Genomic DNA, 25312 nt, shown 5'->3' with positions numbered 1-25312 from the left:
TTTGGCCCAATCCTCTAATTTGTCTAGGTCCCTCTGTATCCGATCCCTACCCTCCAGTGTATCTACCTCTCCTCCCAGTTCAGTGTCATCTGCAAACTTGCTGAGGGTGCAATCCATACCATCCTCCAGATCATTTATGAAGATATTGAACAAAACTGGCCCCAGGACCGACCCTTGGGGCACTCCACTTGATACCGGCTGCCAACTAGACATGAAGCCATTGATCACTACCCGTTGAGCCCGACAATCTAGCCAGCCTTCTATCCACCTTACAGTCCATTCATCCAGCCCATACTTCTTTAACTTGCTGGCAAGAATACTGTGGGAGACCGTGTCAAAAGCTTTGCTAACGTCAAGGAACAACACGTCCACTGCTTTCCCCTCATCCACAGAGCCAGTTATCTTGTCATAGAAGGCAAGTAGAATAGTCAGGCATGACTTGCCCTTGGTGAATCCATGCTGACTGTTCCCGATCACTTTCCTCTCCTCTAAGTGCTTCAGAATTGATTCCTTGAGGATCTGCTCCATGATTATTCCAGGAACTGAGGTGAGACTGACTGGCCTTTAATTCCCCAGATCCTCCTCCTTCCCTTTTTTAAAGATGGGCACTACATTAGCCTTTTTCCAGTCATTCGAGACCTCCCCCAATCGCCATGAGTTTTCAAAGATAATGGCCAATGGCTCTGCAATCACATCCACCAACTTCTTTAGCACTCTCGGGTGCAGCGCATCCGGTCCCATGGACTTGTGCTCCTCTAGCTTTTCTAAATAGTCCCGAACCACTTCTTTCTCCACAGAGGGCTGGTCACCTCCTCCCCACACTGTGCTGCCCAGTACAGCAGTCTGGGAGCTGACCTTGTTCGTGAAGACAGAGGCAAAAAAAGCATTGAGTACATTAGCTTTTTCCACATCCTCTGTCACTAGGTTGCCTCCCTCATTCAGTAATGGGCCCACACTTTCCTTGACTTTCTTCTTGTTGCTAACATACCTGAAGAAACCCTTCTTGTTACTCTTAACATCTCTTGCTAGCTGCAACTCCAAGTCTGATTTGGCCTTCCTGATTTCACTCCTGCATACCCAAGCAATATTTGTATACTCTTCCCTGGTCATTTGTCCCATCTTCCACTTCTTGTGAGCTTCTTTTTTGTGTTTAAGATCAGCAAGGATTTCACTGTTAAGCCAAGCTGGTTGCCTGCCATATTTACTATTCTTGCTACACTTGGGGATGGTTTGTCTCTGTAACCTCAATACGGATTCTTTAAAATACAGCCAGCTCCCCAGGACTCCTTTCCCCCTCATGTTATTCTCCCAAGGGGATCCTGCGCATCAGTTCCCTGAGGGAGTCAGAGTCTGCTTTTCTGAAGTCCAGGGTCCATATTCTGCTGCTCTCCTTTCTTCCTTGTGTCAGGATACTAAACTCAACCATCTCATGGTCACTGCCTCCCATGTACCCATCCACTTTTGCTTCCCCTACTAATTCTTCCCGGTTTGTGAGCAGCAGGTCGAGAAGAGCTCTGCCCCTAGTTGGTTCCTCCAGCACTCGCACCAGGAAATTGTCCCCCACACTTTTCAAAAACTTCCTGTATTGTCTGTGCACCGCTGTATTGCTCTCCCAGCAGATATCAGGGTGACTGAAGTCTCCCATGAGAACCAGGGCCTGCGATCTAGTAACTTCTGTTAGTTGCCGGCAGAAAGCCTCGTCCACCTCATCGCCCTGGTCCGGTGGTCTATAGCAAACTCCCACCACGACATCACCCTTGTTGCTCACACTTCTAAACTTAATCCAGAGACTCTCAGGTTTTTCTGCAGTTTCATACCAGAGCTCTGAGCAGTCATACTGCTTTCTAACATACAATGCAACTCCCCACCTTTTGTGTCGGGCCTGTCCTTCCTGAACAGTTGATACCCATCCATGACAGTACTCCAGTCATGTCATACAATCACAGAATCATAGAATATCAGGGTTGGAAGGGACCTTAGGAGGTCAAAAGTTATCCTACCAAGTCTCTGTTGTTCCAGTCATCATAATTCCCTTGACTGTGCCAGGACTTCCAGTTCTCCCTGCTTGTTTCCCAGGCTTCTTGCATTTGTGTATAGGCACTTGAGATAGCTTGCTGATCCTCCCGCTTTCTCAGTATGAGGCAGAAGCCCTCCCCTCTCATGCTCTCCTGCTCGTGCTTCCTCCTGGTATCCCACATCCCTACTTACCTCAGGGCTTTGGTCTCCTTCCCCCGCTGAACCTAGTTTAAAGCCCTCCTCACTAGGTTAGCCAACCTGCTTGCGAAGATGCTCTTCCCTCTACATGGGACAGTAAGGGAGGGCTATATTACTTGTTTTAGTTAAACCTTTTAAAATTTCCATGAAAAAAATTATCAGCTACCATGGGTTACCATAGAATGTTCTACAATATATCTGAATTTTATATTGTTATGGATTTGTCTGTAGTGTCTGGAAATAGATAATGGGGGGGGGGCGCTGTTCATAATGTGTAAAATATTCATCTTACGATGAAACAATCAGGGCCAAATTCACACCAAACATCAGTTTAAGTACACACTTACACTCACAAAAGCTTAATTCCCAAGTCACAAATAATCTCACAAAACTATTTGCTTCAGTAATATCCTGTGACAATAAGGTCCCCAGGTTAATATTCCACATCAAAGCAACCCTACAGAATACATCTGTAAGTGCATTTTTTTACCACAAAACGCAGACATCCTGTGGAAAGTCTCTTTCTCCCCAGAGAGAACGTACAATATTCTGTCTGGCACAAACGTGTGCACAAGCTTAATCATCACAATTTACTTCTTCCAAACCTGTCTGGATAGCTCTTCCAGATTAGGCAAGCATTCAGCAATGTAATTACATAAACATCGGCCAGTTCATAAGCACTGTTCAGTGGATTGTAAGCTCTTCAGAGCAGGGACTGCAACTTACTCTGGGTTCATTAAGCTATACCTACCTATATAGAGTGCTTTTTCAAAAATAATTATGTCCTTACTTTTCCTTGATATACTAATGGGGTGAAAAATACTCACCAGATAGTTTTATGACAGTACTTCAAAGATGAGGCAATGGATAAAAAAGACAAAAGACACAAACTATAGTTCTGAGAGAAAAAAAGTGGTTTAATTATTTAACAATGCTCAGATAAACCTGTGATCTGCTTTTTTAAAAAAAATTAAGGGAAAAACATAGATAATTTGATTAGTAACAGAAAGTAGAAATGGAACATGGCATATTTAGTCAAGATCACTGAAGAATTACAACAGAAACTTATGTTTTAAAAGAGTATTTCCAAATTTGTGCCTGCCTGTGGACGCAGAAGGGAAGTGGTCTGCAGAACCTGGGGTAATCTGAACTGTGATGATTGCAGAACATGTATATAGTGGGTCCCAGTCAGATTCTGTTTGTAAGAAAAAGGTAATTTTCCATATTGACTTAAATTTCTACCTCAAAATAATCAAACCTTTTTAGACTAGAAAGGTCAAGTAAACTCAGACAGACATTCTCCTGACAAATGTCAGCCATTTGGAAAGTAACCTGTTTTAACCTGTAATATTGTTTAATATTACTGACTTTGATAAAAGATATTATTCCATGTGCAATTTCTGCAACACTCATCTTGTGTGTCAAAAATTTTACTAACGCAGGGAAACGTCAAATTATACCCTACAATGTGCACTGTCTGCAAAGTCCTACTTCAAGTTAACATATTGGGGTTCTCTAGAAAACAGAATGGCTTGGGGCATCTTCTAATTGTTTACTCCAAATTTTACAGTTTTAGTTGCTCTGAAATACTGGGGGAAAATGTTTTCATGTTTTCCAGAGAGATGTAATTTATATGTACTGGAAGGTGAGGGTGTATGGTCTTTCAATTCTATTTACAGCTGAAAGGGGTTTATGCTGCACTTGACAGCTAGCATGTCTCACTAAAACCTGTTATACTAATATGCAACAATCTCTGCTCTGGTGAAAAATACTTTAGTCTATTATGAATTCCTGATTGAAGGTTATATAAACAATTCATGCTGACTTCAGGGTGTAGCTGCCAGCCCTTCCTTTTCAGAAGGGGAAGTCACTGTTGTATTTTGGTGGGAGAGTTTAAATTGGAGGAATAGGATGTGTGTTAAATTTATGAGATAAATAGGAAATAATGATCTTCCAAGCACAACAGAAGATAACTAAGTGTTGGAATGCTGCCATTTACAAAAATATATAAGGCAAATGATGCTACGCACTCAAGAATGTAGTCTGTGATGCAGTGTTACCACACCCTCCATCCGCCAAGCCTGCAACAACTTTGCTACTGTTTCAACAGGTCTCCTAATGTTTTGATCTTAGACACAGTAAAGCACCTATGAGATTAGAAACCAGGTGCTATCCTTGGAAAAGAGGGTGCACAGTTTGTAAATTAGGTTTAAAATTAACCTGAAAGGAAATTTCCTGCTGTTGTAATTTGTTTGTTTGTTTTTTTATAAAGTGTTTTTTATTTAAATCGTAGAAATGTGGGGCTGGAAAGGACCTCAAGAGGTCATCTAGTCCATCCCCCTGCACTAAGGCAGGACCAAGTAAACCTAGACCATCCCTGACAGGTGTTTGTCCAACCTGTTCTTAAAAACCTCCAATGACAGGGATTCCACAACCTACCTTGTTAACCTGTTCCAGTGCTTAACTATCCTTATGGTTAGAACATTTTTCCTAATATCTAACCTAGTCTCCCTTGCTACAAACTAAGAGGATTAATTCTTGCTGCACCCTTAGTGGACTTGGAGAACAAATGTTCACCGTCCTCTTTACAACAGGCTTTTACATATTTCAAGGCTATAATGTCCCCCCTCAACCTTCTCTTCTCTAGACTAAACATGCCCAATTATTTCAATCTTTCCTCACAGGTCATGTTTTCTAACCCTTTTATCATTTTTGTTCTTCTCCTCTGGACTCTCTCCAGTTTGTTCACATCTTTACTGGCACCATTAGAGTTTTCAAAATATGCAGCTGGTTGACCAAACCCACAAGCGCACACAGCAACATACTGGGTGGATCAGTCTTATTGTTTAATTTGGTTGCTCACTCCCCAAACCTACAAGGATCCTGAACAGAGCTCACAACCATTAAAAAGAAATATGGGACAGGTGGTTTCATTTTTATTCCTAATGCTTAAAGCCTCTCCAATTAAGTAAAGGGGAAAGATTAATTTATTAAGTCCTTCATCATCTAGCTCTAGAATAAAGATATATATGTAAGCTGAGAGCACCAAGTAGAAAAAAATATTCCCTATACATTGTCAAGATTTGGACCAAATTTTTCATTTCTGTGAAAACAGGACAATATCTTTGGGACAACAAATGCTATATCATCACTACTAGAATTTTACCCAGTAGAGCTCTCCGAGGTACTAGCGAAACCTCATGACGCAACCTATGCATCAGATCCATGTCCTTCTTGACAGTGGAGGTTAGCAGGGAAGCACAGGGCCCAGTACGAACAGTGATTTTAAGTGCTGTTGTAATAACTGGGCCAACAAATTTACCCTAATTGTAAGCTCAGTTGTAAAAACTGCTTTCAATAAAGAATGTTATAAACAGGTGCGTGAGAACCAGACAAAGAGACTAAATTAGTCCAAACATAATAGGCCACACTGATATAATACAAGGACTGTGTTGAAATCATGCTTGGTTTAAAAAAAAAAAAAAAAAGGATGTGGAATCAGAAATTAATTGACCAAAATTGGTGTGTCAGATATTATGCCTAACTGATGGACAAAATAATGGGGGGGGAGAGGCCTATTCCTCCCATCACTCCCTTTTTGGATACTTGAAGACTTTGGGACCTTCATGTGACCCCAGATCTTCTTCATTCTAATATTAAGTGATGTCCTGATCAGACTGGGCTAGAGACAGGGACCCAGATAACATCACCACTTCTACCGGCTCCACAGAATCCAAACCACCACCTGGGATGAAACAGGATCAGACTTTACCAACAGCAGCAGCAACAGCAGCTCCAGGCCATCTCCGATAATTTCTTCTCTTTTCCCCCGATAGGACAGTTATTACCATCTTTGACACCATCCAAGAGACTGTCAAACAAGGGGGGAGGAGAGGTTCCTTCAAAAAACTCTCTCCAGCTAATGGGCACAGGTGATGTTCTTAAAATGAAAGCCTTACTTAATATTTTACATTTCAAATGCTTTAACTGTTTTTACTTCTTTTCTCAAAAAGAAAAGGCGTATTTGTGGCACCTTAGAGACTAATAAATTTATTTATTAGAGCATAAGGTTTCGTGAGCTACAGCTCATTTCATAGCTCACGAAAGCTTATGCTCTAATAAATTTGTTAGTCTCTAAGGTGCCACAAGCACTCCTTTTCTTTTTGCGAATACAGACTAACACGGCTGCTACTCTGAAACCTATACTTCTTTTCTGTCTCTCTTAATACAAGGTTAAAGGATTTTAAATGGTGTTTGCCATAGTGCAAAGCAGCCTGAGGTCTCTGTGTACTGAACCATGAGCCTTTAATATTCGACAGTGACTGGGTTATGTTAACATCTCTGGCCCATTTATTCCATCTAAATCAATACAACAGTGCCTCCCATAAAAAGGGCAGCCGCCAGCTTCTCTTTAGAAAACACAAGTATGGGCTTTGTTCAGGAAGACATGTTTTAACTTTGACAATATGGCTAATCACTGCTCTGTATCTAATCTTCCCTCTGTGGTTAAGATTATTGAAAGGTTCTGTTATCACAGCCCTCACAGTCTCTAGTTGCCTCAGAGTTCCTTGACCTCTGTGAATATGGGTATACATAACGACTACTTGTGGTGATCAATGAGAAACAAGTGTCCATGCCCATATTACAAAGTGAACTGGATTGAATACAAGGCCATTCGAAGGAGAACAAGGAAGTACTGGTTGTGTGGGGTTCAGGATGAAACCCAGCTTTATGTTTTCTCTTTTCCAACTCAGGTGGCGCAGATGAATGCCTTTTTCAGTGACTGTTGAGATGGAACACCAACAGTTAGTAAAGACACAGGTGATGTTGGTTAACTGAGGAAAGCAAATGGAAGATCTGACTGAAGGGATCTGGCCACCATTTGTAGCTTGCATTGGCTACCTCAGAATCTGATTGGATTCCCAGTTATTGTTGGATGATCGCGTTTCAGCAGCAGCTGCACAGCCCTCTTTTATTTGTGGCTAACCAAGAAGTTGTGACCTTGTATTTTGGACGTGGGCTTGGCCACTTATCTATGGCTTTGTCAACTCCCTCTCAGACTTTTACAATGTGTTCCCTACTTGAAGTTAACTCTTAAATCCATTCAGAAACTGAAGCGAGTACAGAATTCAGTAGCCTACTTTTTAAGCAGAGTATCTCACCTCAAGTACATTTCACTAGTGCTTCATTATCTTCACAGGCTGCCTTTGGGGTTCTGGGAGCACTTTAAGGTATTGATTTTGACCTATAAAGCCATGTTAAATGGCCTGGGGCCTGCTTACCTGAGAGACCCACTCCCCTATGCCGTACTGCAACAATTGAGATCAGCAGAGGCATTCAAGCTGCAGCTTCCTTGGTTGAGAGAGAAGCAGCTTCTTGCAGGGCACTTTCTGCGAAAACACCCCAACTTTCAAGCTTTTACACCTACCAATCTGAAACAGCCTAAATCTGTGGACCTTCAGGGTATGCTGCAAAGCTCACCTTTTTACTGGCTTTTGGGGGCAGGAGAGAGTAGAGAGAGGATGGAATGGTCCCCTGAAGGGTAATACTGGAAGGAGGGGGGAGGGGAGGGTGATATCTTTTTGATGTATAGGATAGCTGTTTATTTCTGATTTATGGTGGAGTTTGCTTCTGGTTTTCCCTTAAGTGTCAAGGGTGCCAAGTGTCTGGGGTAGGTACATTAGAATTCTAAAGTAGTAAAATAAATATCTGTCAATTTTGTAGGGCTAATATGTAGTGTTATCAGAACATATATTGTAATGTTCTGTGCTTGGCATGACAGTTATAAACAGCATTTCCCCAGCTAAAGAAGATCAATGAGTCATTTTAATCCAACAAGGTTTTCAAAAAATAACTCAGTGATTCATAAAGTAGATTCCCTCTCTTTTTAGGATGGTTCATGGGAATTGTGAGATTCTGCAGCTCTTCCCTTGTTCCCAAAAAGGAATGTCAGTGCAACAATGTATACAAATTAAATCACATCTCTCTGAAATACACCGTGGAAAATGGGAGAAATGAGCTGTTTATCTTAGAAAGGTTTAATCAGTATGTAAGAGTAACTTATCAATAGGTGAATAGAAACATTTATTAAAAATGAAAACAACCTACAGATTTGGCAGCCTGCTCACTGCAGGTCAAAAATCAAACACAGCAAGCGGTTTGAATAACTGTATGTGGAATCATGCTAAGTTCTTTCCCACTCTCACCAATGAAAACAAATCCTCACTCTTTCCCTTTCACAATTATTAGAAGTTAAAGAAAAAAAACAAAAATGAAGACTAAACAAGCAATCACTGGCCAATGTAAAGCAGTCCACACAGCTGCAACAAATGTGTGGTTTGCATTTTACAATGAAAACACCAAGCACAGCATTGGTTTAGGAGAACACATTAGCATTTGCACAATATGCTCCACTTTTACTCACAGCATAATGCCTTCTGGAGCCTCCCCATCATCAGCACCAGTGGGGAAAACAAGGTGAATCAGCCAAGTCTACTAATCAGTAAAAGGAAGCACAAGTAGACAATTACTCAGTATATTACAATTCCTTATACAAAAAGGGGTGCCAACATGCTTTACGAACAACTGGAGAAAGGGTTCCAGCTCCAAACTTACGAGTTAAACAGACAACAAAACATTTAGGATGGGGGTAAGATGCAAAAAAAAAAAACAACAACAACAACAACAACAACAAGGAACGGGGTAAATATATGTGTGTGCTTTGAGAATCTCAATGATTTTGTGCTATTTGTAAATACTGCAGTTGATTTTGTTAATCTTACTGAAGTGAGAACTACAGAGATGTAGGCTCACTGGAAATAATATGTTTTAAGGAGAGACTTGGAGGTGAAGAGGGTAGAGGCATGGCATATCAGGCAGGGAGGGAATTTCAGGCATAAGGGGCTTTGTGGAAAGTGCAAAGATGAGACTGAGAACATGTAAGAAGCAGTTAATTGTATGGCTTGTGCAACAACAGGGAATCACAATGGTGAATCCAGTACAGACATTTGTTTTATCCTTCCAAACAAATCAGCTAGGTGTAAGTTCCAAGTGGCATGTCAAAGGCAGTAAAAATTAATCTAGGGAGATTTTGTACCTGTACAAGAGAGAAAATTATTAGTCCTAAAGGGCAGAAGGGAGGGACAGACAAATAGGAGAAAATATAAACCTCCGTCATTCAGTAAGGCCAATTCCATCTCTACTTCCTCACAACATGTGTCTTTAGGAGTATGATCCGGCTCAAGAACAGCAGTAAAGGCTAAGGGACAGAAAAAAGGAGCAGGGAAATAAGCTTAGGTACCAGAGGCAGTAAAAGGAAAAATGTAAATCAGACAACCAGAAGAGCATCAAGGAGAAAGTCACAGAGGCTTGATACAGGCAATGGTTCTCAACTTTTTTGGGTTCAGGACCCATTTGTAAATGTTTATGGCCTGTCAAGACCCAGAAAATAGTCTGGGGTTTTGGTTGGATCCTGCCCCCCGGGGGGTTTGGGTCCTGCCTGGCACTCACCCCACAGTGGCAGCTTCTGTGCTGAGGGGCTGGCTAAACTTTGCTCTCTGCTCCAGGTATTGCAGTACCCCAGCCCCATGACTGGACCAAATTTGTTTGAATGGCGTTATGACCTGGCTCATAGGGTTGCAGTGTCACTCACTCAAATTTGATCTACCTGGACTCCTGTCATGATGGCTGGGGCAAACCTGACTGGCGGCACTGGGACCCCAGAGGTTGCAGTGCCTGGAGTATGAGATAGGAGACACAGGAGCTGCCACACAACCCTTTGAAACATGCTGGCGACCCAATTTTGGGTCCCAACCCACTGGGTAAAAAACCCTGAACTAGAGCCTCAATGAGAACTAGGAGGAAAGAAAACTACCTCTGCAGCAGCGGGCACTTGCAGGTTTAAACTATTGTAAATGGTGGAGTCTCTGTTCACTTGAAGTCTTTAAATCATAATTTGAGGACTTCAGTAACTCAGCCAGAGGTTATAGCTCTATTACAGGAGAGGGTGGATGAGGTTCTGTGACCTGCAAGGTGCAAGAGGTCACACAAGATGATCATGATGGTCCCTTCTGGCCTTAAAGTCCATGAGTCTACACAAGAAGGGAATGAGGACAGTTTTGTACCCTAATCTTTTTGCTTAGAAACATTCCCATCAATACAGAATATGAAGTTTCTTCTTCATCACTTTGCAGGGTTCACAGAGATGGACCAAGAAAATGGTGTTTGCATCTGGATTAAGTTTAGATTAAGTTTTGGGTTAGTCAGCACCAACTTGTTCTTGTGCAACTTTGCTCCAAAGAAAGATGGAAGTTTTAGAAAGTCAGTTGTTCATTTGAATTTTGGCTGCATCCAGACTACGATACATATCCCCTTCTAGTGTCGGATTTGATGTGAAACAAAAATTGTACGGATAGGCATGGATAAAGAAAATTCAAATATATAGCCTGGCCCAAATTCATCATTCTAATTCTGGCCATCTCTATTTACATTATAACTGAGCAGGAAAATTAGCAGAGTAGATGTACCAAGAAAGGGTAAATTGGATAGGAGGTGAAGCACAAGTTGGAGACCTATTGATATTAAAAACATGAACTAGAAAAGGACAGTTAATAGCAGCAAATGGTATCAGAAAGCAGCACAGGAAAGGATTGCTCTCCGTAATAAGACTACATGAGACACACACATAGAACAAAATTCAGACAGACCATTAGGCCAGATCTACACTGCAAAAAATATTAATTGATTGCAATAATGCTTAAATAACCAAAGGAAGTTTCAATTCAGAAAATGTAAATATTTAAGAATGACATTGCCATTACATAGAGTACCAGTTGTGCATTTGGCTCCAGAGGGCTATGCAACAGAGAATTCTAATAAAAAGAATTACAGAAAATGCAACAATGGCCAAAATGTTAAATGCCTTTTTGCTTTAGTTTTCACCCAAAAAATTAGCGGTGATTGGACAACTAAACAGTGAACATCAGCATAAATGGGACAGGATCTGAGGCTAAAATAGGAAAAGAACAAGTTAAGAATTACTTAGACAAGTTAGAGGTCTTCATATCAGCTGGGCCAGATGAAATAATCCTAGAATACTTAAGGATCCGGCAGAAGAGATCTATGAGCCATTAGCGATTATCTTTGAGAACATGTGGAAAACAGAAGAGATCCAAGAGGACTGGAAAAGGGAACTATAGTACCTAGCACAAAAAAAATGAATAAGGACAACCGATGGAATCACAGACAAGTCAGCTTAACTTTGGTACCCGGAAAGATAAAAGGAGCAAATAATCAAACAATCCATCTGTAAGTACCTAGACAAAAATAAGGTAATAAATAACAGTTAACAGTCAAGAACATATGTCAACCCAACCTAATATCCTTTTTTGACAGGGTAACAAGCCTTGTGGATAGAGGGGAAGCAGTAGATGTAATATATCTTGACTTTAGTAAGGCTTTTGACACTATTTTACATGGCCTCTTAAGCAAACTACGGAAATATGGCTTAGATGAACCGCCTATAAGGTGGCTGCACAACTGGTTGGAAAAGCGTACTCAAGAAGTAGTTACCAATGGTTCACAATCAAGCTGGAAGGGCATATCAAGTGGAGTCCCACAAGGATCTGTCCTGGGTCTGGTTCTAGTCAATATCTTCATAAATGATTTGGATAATAGCAAAGAGACTACACTTAAAAAGTTTTCAGAGGATACCAAGCTGGGAGGAATTACAAGTGCTTCGGAGGATAGGATTAAAATTTAAAATGATCTGGACAAACTGGAGAAATGGTCTGAATAAAATAGGATGAAATTTAATAAGGACAAATGCAAAGTACTAGACTTAGGAAGGAACAATCAACTGCAAAAATACAAAATGGGAAATGACTGCCTAGGAAGGAGTACTGAAGAAGAAGGATCTGGAGGGTTACAGTGGATCACAACTAAATGAGTCAACACTGTAATACTGTTCACTTGTTTTGCAACATCATTCTGGGATGTATTAGCAGGAGGGTTACAAGCAAAACACGACAAGTAATTCTTCCAGTCTACTCAGTACTGATAAGGCCTCAACTTGAGTACGACACTTAGCCCTGGTCTACACTAGGACTTTAGGTCGAATTTAGCAGCGTTAAATCGATGTAAACCTGCACCCGTCCACACGATGAAGCCCTTTATTTTGACTTAAAGGGCTCTTAAAATCGATTTCCTTACTCCACCCCTGACAAGTGGATTAGCGCATAAATCGGCTTTGCCGGGTCGAATTTGGAGTACTGTGGACACAATTCGACGGTACTGGCCTCCGGGAGCTATCCCAGAGTGCTCCATTGTGACCGCTCTGGACAGCGCTCTCAACTCAGATGCACTGGCCAGGTAGACAGGAAAAGGCCCGCAAACTTTAGAATTTCAATTTCCTGTTTGGCCAGCGTGGCAAGCTGCAGGTGACCGTGCAGAGCTCATCAGCACAGGTGACCATGATGGAGTCCCAGAATCGCAAAAGAGCTCCAGCATGGACCGAACTGGAGGTACGGGATCTGATCGCTGAATGGGGAGAGGAATCCGTGCTATCAGAACTCCGTTCCAGTTTTCGAAATGCCAAAACCTTTGTCAAAATCTCCCAGGGCATGAAGGACAGAGGCCATAACAGGGACCCGAAGCAGTGCCGCGTGAAACTTAAGGAGCTGAGGGAAGCCTATCAGAAAACCAGAGAGGCGAACGGCCGCTCCGGGTCAGAGCCCCAAACATGCCACTTCTATGATGAGCTGCATGCCATTTTAGGGGGTTCAGCAACCACTACCCCAGCCGTGTTGTTTGACTCCTTCAATGGAGATGGAGGCAACACGGAAGCAGGTTTTGGGGACGAAGAAGATGATGATGATGAGGTTGTAGATAGCTCACAGAAAGCAAGCAGAGAAACCGCTTTTCCTGACAGCCAGGAACTGTTTCTCACCCTGGACCTGGAGCCAGTACCCCCCGAACCTACCCAAGGCTGCCTCCTGGACCCGGCAGGCGGAGAAGGGACCTCCGGTGAGTGTACCTTTTAAAATACTATACATGGTTTAAAAGCAAGCATGTGAAAGGATTACTTTGCCCTGGCATTTGCGGCTCTCCTGGATGTACTCCCAAAGCCTTTGCAAAAGGTTTCTGGGGAGGGCAGCCTTATTGCATCCTTCATGGTAGGACACTTTACCACTCCAGGCCAGTAACACATACTTGGGAATCATTGTACAACAAAGCATTGCAGTGTATGTTTGCTGGCATTCAAACAACATCCGTTCTTTATCTCTCTGTGTTATCCTCAGGAGAGTGAGATATCATTCATGGTCACCTACTTGAAATAGGGTGCTTTTCTTCAGGGGACACTCAGAGGAGCCCGTTCCTCCTGGGCTGTTTGCCTGTGGCTGAACAGAAATGTTCCCCGCTGTTAGCCACGGGGAGGGGGGAGAGTTGAGGGGGTAGCCACACGGTGGAGGGCAACAAAAATGATTAGGGGTCTAGAACACATGACTTATGAGGAGAGGCTGAGGGAGCTGGGATTGTTTAGCCTGCAGAAGAGAAGAATGAGGGGGGATTTGATAGCTGCTTTCAACTACCTGAAAGGGGGTTCCAAAGAGGATGGCTCTAGACTGTTCTCAATGGTAGCAGATGACAGAACAAGGAGTAATGGTCTCAAGTTGCAGTGGGGGAGGTTTAGATTGGATATTAGGAAAAACTTTTTCACTAAGAGGGTGGTGAAACACTGGAATGCGTTACCTAGGGAGGTGGTAGAATCTCCTTCCTTAGAGGTTTTTAAGGTCAGGCTTGACAAAGCCCTGGCTGGGATGATTTAACTGGGAATTGGTCCTGCTTCGAGATTACGGATTGCTAGCAGTCCTATTGCATCATCTTCTGCCGGGCAGCCATGAGATGTGGATGGCATGCAGTCCTTCTGCACCGTCTGCTGCCAGCCAAAGATGTAAAATATAGATGGAGTGGATCAAAACAAGAAATAGACCAGATTTGTTTTTTACTCATTTGCTTCCCCTCCTCCCCCGTTTAGGGGACTCATTCCTCTAGGTCACACTGCAGTCACTCACAGAGAAGGTGCAGCGAGGTAAATCTAGCCATGTATCAGTCAGAGGCCAGACTAACCTCCTTGTTCCAATAAGAACAGTAACTTAGGTGCACCATTTCTTATTGGAACCCTCCGTGAAGTCCTGCCTGAAATACTCCTTGATGTAAAGCCACCCCCTTTGTTGATTTTAGCTCCCTGAAGCCAACCCTGTAAGCCGTGTCGTCAGTCGCCCCTCCCTCCGTCAGAGCAACGGCAGACAATCGTTCCGCGCCTTTTTTCTGTGCGGACGCCATACCAAGGCAAGCATGGAGGCCGCTCAGCTCACTTTGGCAATTAGGAGCACATTAAACACCACACGCATTATCCAGCAGTATATGTAGCACCAGAACCTGGCAAAGCGATACCGGGCGAGGAGGCGACGTCAGCGCGGTCACGTGAGTGATCAGGACATGGACACAGATTTCTCTGAAAGCATGGGCCCTTGCAATGCATGCATCATGGTGCTAATGGGGCAGGTTCATGCTGTGGAACGCCGATTCTGGGCTCGGGAAACAAGCACAGACTGGTGGGACCGCATAGTGTTGCAGGTCTGGGACGATTCCCAGTGGCTGCAAAACTTTCGCATGCGTAAGGGCACTTTCATGGAACTTTGTGACTTGCTTTCCCCTGCCCTGAAGTGCATGAATACCAAGATGAGAGCAGCCCTCACAGTTGAGAAGTGAGTGGCGATAGCCCTGTGGAAGCTTGCAATGCCAGACAGCTACCAGTCAGTTGGGAATCAATTTGGAGTGGGTAAATCTACTGTGGGGGCTGCTGTGATGCAAGTAGCCCACACAATCAAAGATCTGCTGATATCAAGGGTAGTGACCCTGGGAAATGTGCAGGTCATAGTGGATGGCTTTGCTGCAATGGGATTCCCTAACTGTGGTGGGGCCATAGACAGAACCCATATCCCTATCTTGGCACTGGAGCACCAAGCCGCCGAGTACATAAACTGCAAGGGGTACTTTTCAATAGTGCTGCAAGCTCTGGTGGATCACAAGGGATGTTTCACCAACATCAATGTGGGATGGCCGGGAAAGGTCCATGACGCTCGCATCTTCAGGAACTCTGGTCTGTTTCAAAAGCTGCAGGAAGGGACTTTATTCTCAGACCAGAAAATAACTGTTGGGGATGTTGAAATGCCTATATGTATCCTAGGGGACCCAGCCTACCCCTTAATGCTATGGCTCATGAAGCCGTACGCAGGCAGCCTGGACAGTAGTCAGGAGCTGTTCAGCTACAGGCTGAGCAAGTGCAGAATGGTGGTAGAATGTGCATTTGGACGTTTAAAGGCACGCTGGTGCAGTTTACTGACTCGCTTAGACCTCAGCGAAACCAATATTCTCACTGTTATTACTGCTTGCTGTGTGCTCCACAATATCTGTGAGAGTAAGGGGGAGACGTTTATGGTGGGGTGGGAGGTTGAGGCAAACCTAGAGCAATTGGAAGATTGGGCCAAAAGGAATCTGATGAGGAACATTCAATGCTCAAATCATAGGCCTTGTCTATACTACCGCAGTAAGTCAACCTAAGTTACGCTACTTTAGTTATGTGAATAACGTAACTGAAGTTGATGTAGCTTAGGTCAACTTACCGCAATGTCTACAACACGCTGTGTCGATGGGATGCAAACTTACCTTACTCTTCTTGGGAAGCTGCAGTACCAGAGTCAACGGGAGAGTGCTCTGCCATCGGCTTAGCGGGTCTTCACCAGACCCAAAAAAATCGACACCACTGCATCGATCACAGCAGTGCTGATCTACCGGTAATTGTAGATATGGCCATAGACTGCTTAGGATTCAAGCCCGAAGGAAAGGACAGGGACATCCCCACCCCCTGGAAGACTCAGGGCAGATGGCCCACTATTGAGTTACATTTGCTCTCTACTTTAGAACATTTTGGGGCTGAGCCCCTCAAAACCACATCTAGAAAGTGGGTAAGACTTAAAGGACAATTAGCTGGTGAGCCGGACCCCATCTCAGTGGACACCAAAGATTGAGACTTCTTCCCTGCCAGGAAGACCCGAATCTGGGCACTTGGAAAGTCAACAAGGGGGCACTGCTATAGCCACACCACTGTCCTCACAATAACACTACGATATTGTGGACTCCCTAAAGCATTTGCAAATTTTGGGAAATTTTAAGAGTCTAAGCAAGTTTGGGATTATGCTGAAGTTCTTCAAGAGTGAGATTTTTCAAAGATGCTTTATGTTGAGCAAAACACCCACTTGCACATGCATGCCCCATTGATCTATGACATAGATCAAGAAATAAATAAAAAATGTACTGCAGATGCATGAAAAATGTAACATTCACAACTTCAGAGCTATTAAATCAATTTCTTTCAAATTTGACTTTGCCATGGAGTTGCAAACACAAAATTTCTGATAAAAAATATGGGTTGATTAATAAAAAGCCATTTCTCAGAAATGTCTGAATATATTTTGCTGAATTTTTCCCAAAACTTTGGCTCTGAGTCAGGGCAAGCATGGGACATTTCAGCCTAAAATTCTGAGCAACTAGAAAAAAAGGATATAAAGACATTTAAATACAGTGGGAACAATAACTCCTGTTATAACACATTGTTTCCAAAATATCTATAATGAAGTATTTTATTGACCAGTATTTTAAAAAAGTACTTTCACACCAATAATTTGGCATACATATGCTTTGTGGTACTAAAGTTCATTCTTTTAAATCCATGATTAAAGCATTTTCTGGATGCTTTGCTTTTCATGCAACCATAAGCTTAAAATTTGTTCCTACTGTTCACAGCCTCCATTGAGAAAACTGGTGAGAAATTAATCTGAATTTTCCTCCTCCTCCTGTGCAGATGTGGTATTACTACTCCCACTTCATATTCTGAAAAATATATTTTTATTCAAGCTATCATTTTTGTAACACTACACCAATCTCAGTGCCTTAGTCACAATATCATTTTTTAAGAGTAAACACTTACTGATCCCTATTAATGAGGAAACAAAAATTTCCTCAGTTGTTTCCCCAGGACTCTGATAGGGCACCTCTGATCAACCCACACAGCTGGTCACGCCTTGAACCTGGTGTTTGGATTACTTATCGATACAGAGGAGACCACAATGCAGCCACTGCCTTGGATACACTTTTATCTAACTAAGGCAATGGTGAGAATTCTCTAGTAACCAGACAACTCATGATCCTAGTCTGTCCACAAATTTCCAGGGATCCCATCAAATTCCAAAACATGGTAAAAGTCAGCAGCACTCTGCCCACAGGTCAAATATTTAAGGCTCTGGTAAGCTATTCTCCTCTACCCATAGCCACTGAGGTTCTGATTCCCAAATGATGGCTTCCTCCTAATAGATCTCCTTCGTTTTGTGACAGCCTGATCCAGATGACAAGAAGAAAATGGCACAAAACAAGAAGATTAAATATCAGTGGCATCTAGCCCTTCTGTGTGAAGCTAAAGTGCTGCAATAGATCTCATCAAATGAGGTACTACATTAAGTATGGTTGAATAGCTACTTGAAGGGTGGGGATTAAGTAGAAGGTCTGAGAGCTCAAAAGTCAAAAAGTCCCCAGAACTACCTAAAACCTGTGGGGTCTTGTGGAAGGATATATTTAACATTCTCTATAGAGGTAAATGCTCAGTTCACAAAATCATATTACATGACACAGAATCGCATGAAGCTTGAACCTTCAAACCCTTCAGACATTAATTAAGTGGGAGTTCTGCATATGGAGAGCTTGCAAATTTGGGCTTTGTCACTGGTATCCCTCAGTCTCACTGGTGATCTAGAAATGTAGTGGTAATTACTAATCCCGGCTGGGTGTGATGGAGTTTAGTTAGAATGACTGACCCCAGCTGTGGAGAATCAGAGAGAAGATTATTTAAACAGCTGAACTCAGTCAGGGAGAAGACCCAGGAGACAGGAACAAGAAGAGTTCCCTCTTTGAGAAAGGCATGGGAAAACTAGGCTGGAAAAGAACCAAAGGGAGCAAGACAGGCCTGCAAAGAACAGAGAAATCCCTGAGGTAAACTGCCAAAGTCCCTGCGGGAAAATGTGCTGGGGAAATTCTGCAGGATCTAGGAGTACAGACAAAAGCAGAAGATACTTCAGAGAGGCCCGAGAGTGGCAGAACAATTATTAGTTGGAAGACACTGGACTCATAGTTGGACTCTTATTACCCCTGGAAGGGGAGTGAACTTTTATGTCACTTTGCTGGAAGGCTAGGCCATTGTGGGACCAAGGAAGTGGCTACATGGGGGAGAAAGGGGTGGGACAGAGGTACAAGAGGCAAAGTCCCCTGCAATATAGTGTCCTGATGCCAGGGGAGTGCTACAGCAGAAAGAGCTACCTATTACAGCCCTTAATCTACTAAAATAACTCAATTTCAGTTGGCCAATTTAGAATGAATAGATGACATTAAATAGATGAATAGATCCCCATTCCTTTAACTGGAACATATGACATATTGTATGCAGGGCCAGCTCCAGGATTTTTGCTGCCCCAAGCAAAAAAATTTTGGCCACCCCTGCTTTTTTTTCATGCCCCCCCTCCCCCAGCTCCGCCCCTTCCTAACTCCTTCACCAAATCCCTGGCCCCACCTCTTCCCCCGGGCATGCCACATTTCCCCCCCACACCATTCTTTCCTGCGGCTCCCCCTCCCCCCAACCCCAGCCCTAGCTCCGCCTGCTCCCCTGAACACACCGCCGCTCCACTTCTCCCCACTCCCTCTCAGGTGAGGGAGAGGCAGCGCGTTCAGAGGAGCAGGCGGAGTGGAGGTGAGCAATGGTGTGGGGGGAGCGCAGGAAGTAACGGGGAGGGGGGTAGAGGAACCACTCCCCGCCCCAGTTCGCCTCCACTCCACCACCGCCACCTCCCCCGAGTGTGCCGCCGCTCGGCTTCTCCTCTCTCCTTCCCTCCCTCCCCAGCTTGCCATGCAAAACAGCTGTTTCACACGCGGCAAGCCTGAGAGGGAGGGCGGAGAAGCGCAGTGGCGGCGGTGCACTCAAGGGAGCAGGCGGAAGCAAGGCAGGGGCACATTTCTAGGGGCGGCATGGCCGGCACCAGAATGCCGCCCCTAGAAATGTGGCGCCCCAAGCACCTGCTTGTTTTGCTGATGCCTAGAGCCGGCCCTGATTATATGCATTATACACACACAACAAATCTCACTCAGACATGCAAGTTCAATTATCTGATATCTGAAAAACCTGCCTTACAGTGAGAGATGTAAGGAGTTTAATCTACTTGGTTTATCTAACAGAAGATTAAGAGATGATGTCATCAAAGTCTGTAAATACCTAAGTGGACAAAATTTTTAACAGTAGAAGATTCTTTAATGGACAAAGGCATAACAAAATCTAATCTCTGGAAGCTGAAGCTAGACAAATTCAGACTAGAAATAAGGTTCAAATTTTTAACATAAGGATAATTAATCACTGGAACAGCTTTTCTAGGGATGTCATGGATTATCCATCATTCGAAGTCTTTAAATCAAGATTGGATATCCTTCATAACATATTCTGCAACTCCACCAGAAGTTATGGGCTTGATCCAGGAATTACTGTTGAAATTCTATGGTCTGTGTTATAAAGGAGGTCAGATTAGAAGACCACATAGTCCCCTTCTGGCTTTAAAATGTATGAATCATAATTATGACCTCACATTTTTTTAAGGTCTTAACACATTACACACTTTCAAACTGACAGTATGTCTTTCAATAAAATAATAATCTCCCCAAGGTCAGAATCTGAGTACATTTTAACCAACTGAATGCAAGTGAATTTGTATCACAAGTGAAAGGAAGTTTGTCACATTGTTGAAGAGTCTGGGTTTATTTTACTGATTGCGTTGACTGGAAATTCATTAGTTATTACTATTATTTGAGTGACTAAGTTATTAAGAGTTGTGTGTTGTGAATTCCCTTTTAGCTTTAAGTAAGTGTGGGGGAGGGGGTAGCAGACAACACAGCATAGGTAGTAATCTTGGTGGAGATAGAGAAAGTAGAGGCTTGGGAATGGGGAGGGCAGCAGAGAGGTTGTGTGGTGATGTCCCAGGGTAGCAGGGATTGCAAGTTGTAAGTATATAAGCAGGAGTGGGATATAAAGATGATATCGGAGTTTGAGGAGCTCAGGTAATGAGGTGAGTGGGGCTTCGTACAGGAGGAGAAGCAAAAAGGCGGATAAGGATTAAAGCTTTTCCTGCCTTCTCTGCCCGCAGACTACAATGATTAGCAACACAGAGGCCCTTCTTCCTGGCAAGCCGTAACAAGTGCTACACACCTCCATGCTCCCCCACATTCCAGCTCTTTCCCCATCCCCTGCAAAAGATGCATTAACTTCCTGCTAGTTCCCAAAACTGCTGAGCTGCATGGTATTCGGCAACGAGTCCATTGTGATTCTTCTCCTACAGAGGAGTGCAGCATATTTCTGGCAATGGAAAACCACAAAAGGCTTGTCAAATCCAGACCGTGCCCTCTTTTTTTTAAATGAAGGTGCAACCTTGTTTTGTCAGCACAGTTTAGCTAAACCCCTTCCTTTTCACCAGCCCCCTCCCACTACTTCAGTCTCTAATAATGAGAGTGTCCCGGAGAAGAGGTGGTTACAGCAATTTGGGCCAACAAATCTAGCTAACACTCCACAATGAAGGAGGCTGTCAAGTTGGGAAACAGCTGACAGATCTGAACAATTCCATTGTCTCTTTTTGGCAGAGATCAAATTGTTTATGATGAATGGGGAGAATAACTGACTAAATTACGATTTCAAAAGCAGTATGTGTCTAAGGTAGGGGTACACACACACACACACACCAGTTATTTACCTATAGGAAGCCATTGCATCCAGGGATGCCACTTCAGATTGAGGGTGGGGGGGCGCAGATTTAACCATGATTTCAGGGGCTACTTAGGCACCTGAAAACTCTAGCTTTTTTGCAGATAACAATTTAGAAATTATCTGACAGGAGCACTGTATCTAATTCCTATATAAAGAAAGAAAAAATATATACACAAACACTAATTGAAACTATATTTTAAGTTTATATGTCAATCTAGCAAATGTTCCCAATCCCAAACCCTGAGGTAACAGTTTTGGAGCCTTACAACAGATATCAGAAACACAAGTTTGATACTTTGTATGCTATCTTTAGTAGAGATAAATAAAAATAAATAAAATCTGCTTGCCCCTACAACTGTTTTTTTTTAATGTCTTATGTTCAAATTATGAAGAGGAGAATGAGAGAGAGAGTTTATTCCAGGAAAGTTTAGAGGTAAATAAATTATTAAAAACAATTAAAACCACTCCAGATATGAGCTAATACAATGGATAATGCCATGGTCTCATCTTGGCAAAATTGTTAATGGCCTTGTTGATATCCAGGTGTTTTGAAGCTTCACATTCCAGACTAAAATTACCAACTCACTTAAGCATTCATCTCCCATTGTGGATCTTAAATAGTCCTTTACTCTTGAGCACAGAGAAGTACCTTTCACGTGATGCTGTAGAGACTGGAAGTCTCAACATAATATCTACATTAGACAGCAAAGACTGGTAACCCGTTGGTGTGTCATTGAGAACATTCCAGAATTCAGAAATTGAAGTAAATTTTTTTGGTGCAATGTGCTTCTTAGCAATTTCTACTTCTGCATCCAGATCACAAAAATTGGTGCCTGTTGATCCATACTGATCTGCCATTATTTTCAATTTCTCACAATCAAGAAAATTTTCACTTTTCCGGTCACAAGCAGTCAGTGCAGAAAGCAAACTGGAGTTGAAGGTGAATCCTCTATCAAGCTCAGCAAGAATTCTGTTCAGAACAGGATTGTAGAAATCAGATTTTATAGATTTTGAGTGCTCTTGGAAACATCATGTGTCAATGACTCACTCAGTGTACTAGAAACAAATAACAAGGCCAGCTTGTAGGATACTTTGTTAGGTCTTCTTGCTATTTTTTGTATTTCTGTGCTGATCAAAAGTTCCAGTTGCCTGATCCGGACTAACAGTTTCAAGTTCCTTGGCAATGATCTCCGCTTCATCACATAGTTTTTCAGATGTTCTTATTTCTTGAATAGCAACATTGCTTGCTACTAAATCCATGGCACTTGATAAATTCAGTTTTTTATTCTGCAGTTCTTCTAAAGCACTATTCAAAATTTTGAATATTCTTTCCAAAACCAAGAGCTTCAACAGAAAGGAATAGCTCTTTAGCCTTACCATCAAGTCCTTTGCAGAGCTAACTGATGGTCCATCAGCTCTCTGAACTGAAATGGCTTCCAGTGTTTCCACTACAGTGCCATAACTTACATGCAGTTTTCAGAGGGAGTCATGCTGGTATGACCAGCGAGTTTCACATACTGTACCTAGCTCGAGTACCTTCTGGCCTAGCTCCTGCTATGCCTTAAACAGTTCATGGTGCTTGTAACTACTGCTAAAGATGTACAGTTCCTTGGCAAATGCAAAGACTTCCTGATACTGGGTGATGCTGGAATATGTATCTGCAATGACAAGATTAAGCCTGCAAGCACGGCAGTGCACATAAATGGCAGGCATAATCCTTTCCTGAATTTGAGCTTGTACTGCCCACCCAGATAGAAGCTCCATCATAGCACTGAGCAACAATGTAATTAATATCAAGCTTCAAATACTGTAGTTCTTCAATAATCATTTTTAAAAAGGATTCAGCATTTAGATTTTCCATGTGGAAGCAGCCCAGAATTCTTTCCTGAATTATTCCTTTTCGATAGAAGTGTAAAAGGAGACACAGCTCCTCTTTTTTTTTTTTGATGCATCTTTAGTTTCATCAACAAGGACAGAAAAATACTTGACATGTCCAACCTCTTCAACAATGCTTTCTCTCAGGGCTTCTGCTGCAGAATATATTAAATCATTCTGGTACTGGTGAGAGGTACAGTGTCTGTGACACTGTATGGAATTTGGGGGACACTTTAGGATATTATGAACACCAATATTGTAAAATTGTAATGAGTTGTGCAAGATATGCCATGCAAGATATCTGAAAAAATGTTATAATTTGCCAAGTATAATAAATCTTGTTTATATGTTTGTATCACCTTTGTATTATGAGTTATAGATATGTATGTATGTCTGTATTTCAAACTTGTGCTATGCTTCTGGGTGACATCCCCTGACAGTCTGGCATCAGCACTGCTTAGCCTGTTTGACAGCTCATCAAGGAGTATCAATGGTACAATTAACCCACTGAAAGGGTCAAGGGCTACACCTTATGACTCAGCAAGGCATGCAGGGGCATGCATATGGATAGAACTCTAAGGCTTCCAGGCCATGTGCTGGGGAGCTTGCCTTTGGAACAAAGGAAGCACAAGTTGCATGGCAACAGACTATAAAAGGCAGCTGCATCTTCTCCATTTTGTCTTCATTCCTGCTTCTTACCTCTGGAGTAATCTTTCTACAAATGAAGCTCTGAACAAAGGACTGAATGACCCATCCAAGCGGTGGATGAGTTCCAGAGGGACATTCAAGCCAGTAAACTCACCAATACTGCTAGGAGCCTGATACGTGGACTTTGAATCTTTGTACGTATGTGACTGCTTTACCATTTAACATCTCTCTTCTTGTTCTTTCTTCTTTATAATAAACCTTTAGTTTTAGATAGCAACGGATTGGCTGGCAGTGTGGTATTTTGAGTAAGATCCAAACTTATACTGACCTGGTAACGTGGCTGACCCTTTGGGGTCAGAAGAATATTTTGTATATGTGAACAGAGTTTAAATAATTTCTTACTGTACTGGACGTATGTGCTGACTTGGAGCCAGAGAACTGGAATGCAATAAAGGGGGCTGTGTGATTTCCTTTTTCAGCTTCTCAGTAACCAGTGTAGGGGATCAGGAGCACAATTTGTGACTGGTTGGGGAGTTTAACTTCAGAGTTACCCACCAGTCTTGGGAGTATCTGCTCTCCCTTTTGCAGCCTGCCCTGACCATGGCATTTCCAGTAAGGATTGCCCCAGACACACTGGATCACAGTGTCCATACTTGCTTCTTAGTCTATTCAAAAGGCTGGGCTGAGTTGAAGCAACCAGCTCAAGAATTTCCATGAAATTGCCTTGATTGCTAGAGTTAGGTATTTCATCATGCTGTGGAAAAGCAATACCATGCAGAGCATGGATACCTTTAAGAGTGTTTCAACATACTGGCAATTTTCAGCTATGGAAGCCTGACGACTGGAAACAAGTTGATCTGCAACACTTTTTGAACTGCTGCTCCTAAGTTTCAAGTAGTTTTGCCATGAGATGAAAACTGCCGTATGCCTGGAACTGAATGGATGTTGTTTTAACAAACTATGAAAATCTTCCCATTTCTTAAAGCTACACTCAATGAATGTTCTGTTGTTGCATTGTTCTCCTGGTCCAATTGTGCTTTGAGTAGTAAAGTGATGCCATGGAAAGCAAAAACAGAATCCTCTACAACTGAGTATTCAATAAAGGGGTACAAAGAAAACCAACTACAGTTGAAATGTCAACCTTAGGCTGTATCGGTTGTTCCTCTTTGTGCAATGAAATAAGCTATGGAGATGTTGTTGTTTTTCCTGTCATGAACAGGTAAACTCTGTTTAACAAAACCTTCTACCCCGCAGGTGATGTCAGAGCACACAGGACATCCTGAGATATGTAGTTGGTAGCCACTGATATATTGGCACAAGGATCATTATCCTGTTTGTTTTTCTGTGCTGAGTGCAGAACAATGCTACTTGAAAATGATCTGCGCAAATGCTTCCTAAAGGATGGTTCTTCACTGTCACAGTTTTCATAGCCAGGGGCCTTTCTTTTAAAAAATGATAAAATATTCCTCTGCTGTGGTGGTAGAAGTGCCACTGTACATGGGATTTTTTTTTTTTACATCAGCTTTTAAACATACAAAAATAGTAATAAAATAAAATCTACACTATTCTTTTATTTTTATTAAATTAAATATTATTTAAAGGCAACACAACAATGCCTTTCAATGAGGCAGTGAATACTTGTGCAATAAATGAAACAAAGACGTATGA

At 42.5% G+C, this 25312-nt stretch overlaps 2 protein-coding genes across 2 annotated transcripts in view; both read right to left on the bottom strand.

Moving 5' to 3' along the window:
- The window catches only part of WDR89 (WD repeat domain 89), a 40707-nt gene that overhangs the window by 4044 nt on the left and 11351 nt on the right, over positions 1 to 25312 (bottom strand).
- LOC144930674 (uncharacterized) overlaps positions 2210 to 25312 on the bottom strand; it is a 33931-nt gene continuing 10828 nt past the window's right edge. Inside the window, exons 3-5 of the mRNA XM_078853406.1 lie at positions 5987 to 6085; positions 3042 to 3061; positions 2210 to 2298 (exon numbers count right to left, since the gene is read on the bottom strand). Coding sequence (XP_078709532.1) covers positions 2261 to 2298; positions 3042 to 3061; positions 5987 to 6085 — 157 coding nt within the window. The 3' untranslated portion in view covers positions 2210 to 2260. The remainder of the gene's footprint in view (positions 2299 to 3041; positions 3062 to 5986; positions 6086 to 25312) is intronic.

This window comes from Lepidochelys kempii, chromosome 6 (assembly GCF_965140285.1).
Source record: "Lepidochelys kempii isolate rLepKem1 chromosome 6, rLepKem1.hap1, whole genome shotgun sequence".
NCBI lineage: Eukaryota > Metazoa > Chordata > Testudines > Cheloniidae > Lepidochelys > Lepidochelys kempii.
The sequence above is the reverse complement of the archived record's forward strand: the minus strand, read 5'-3'. Positions and strand labels throughout refer to the sequence as shown.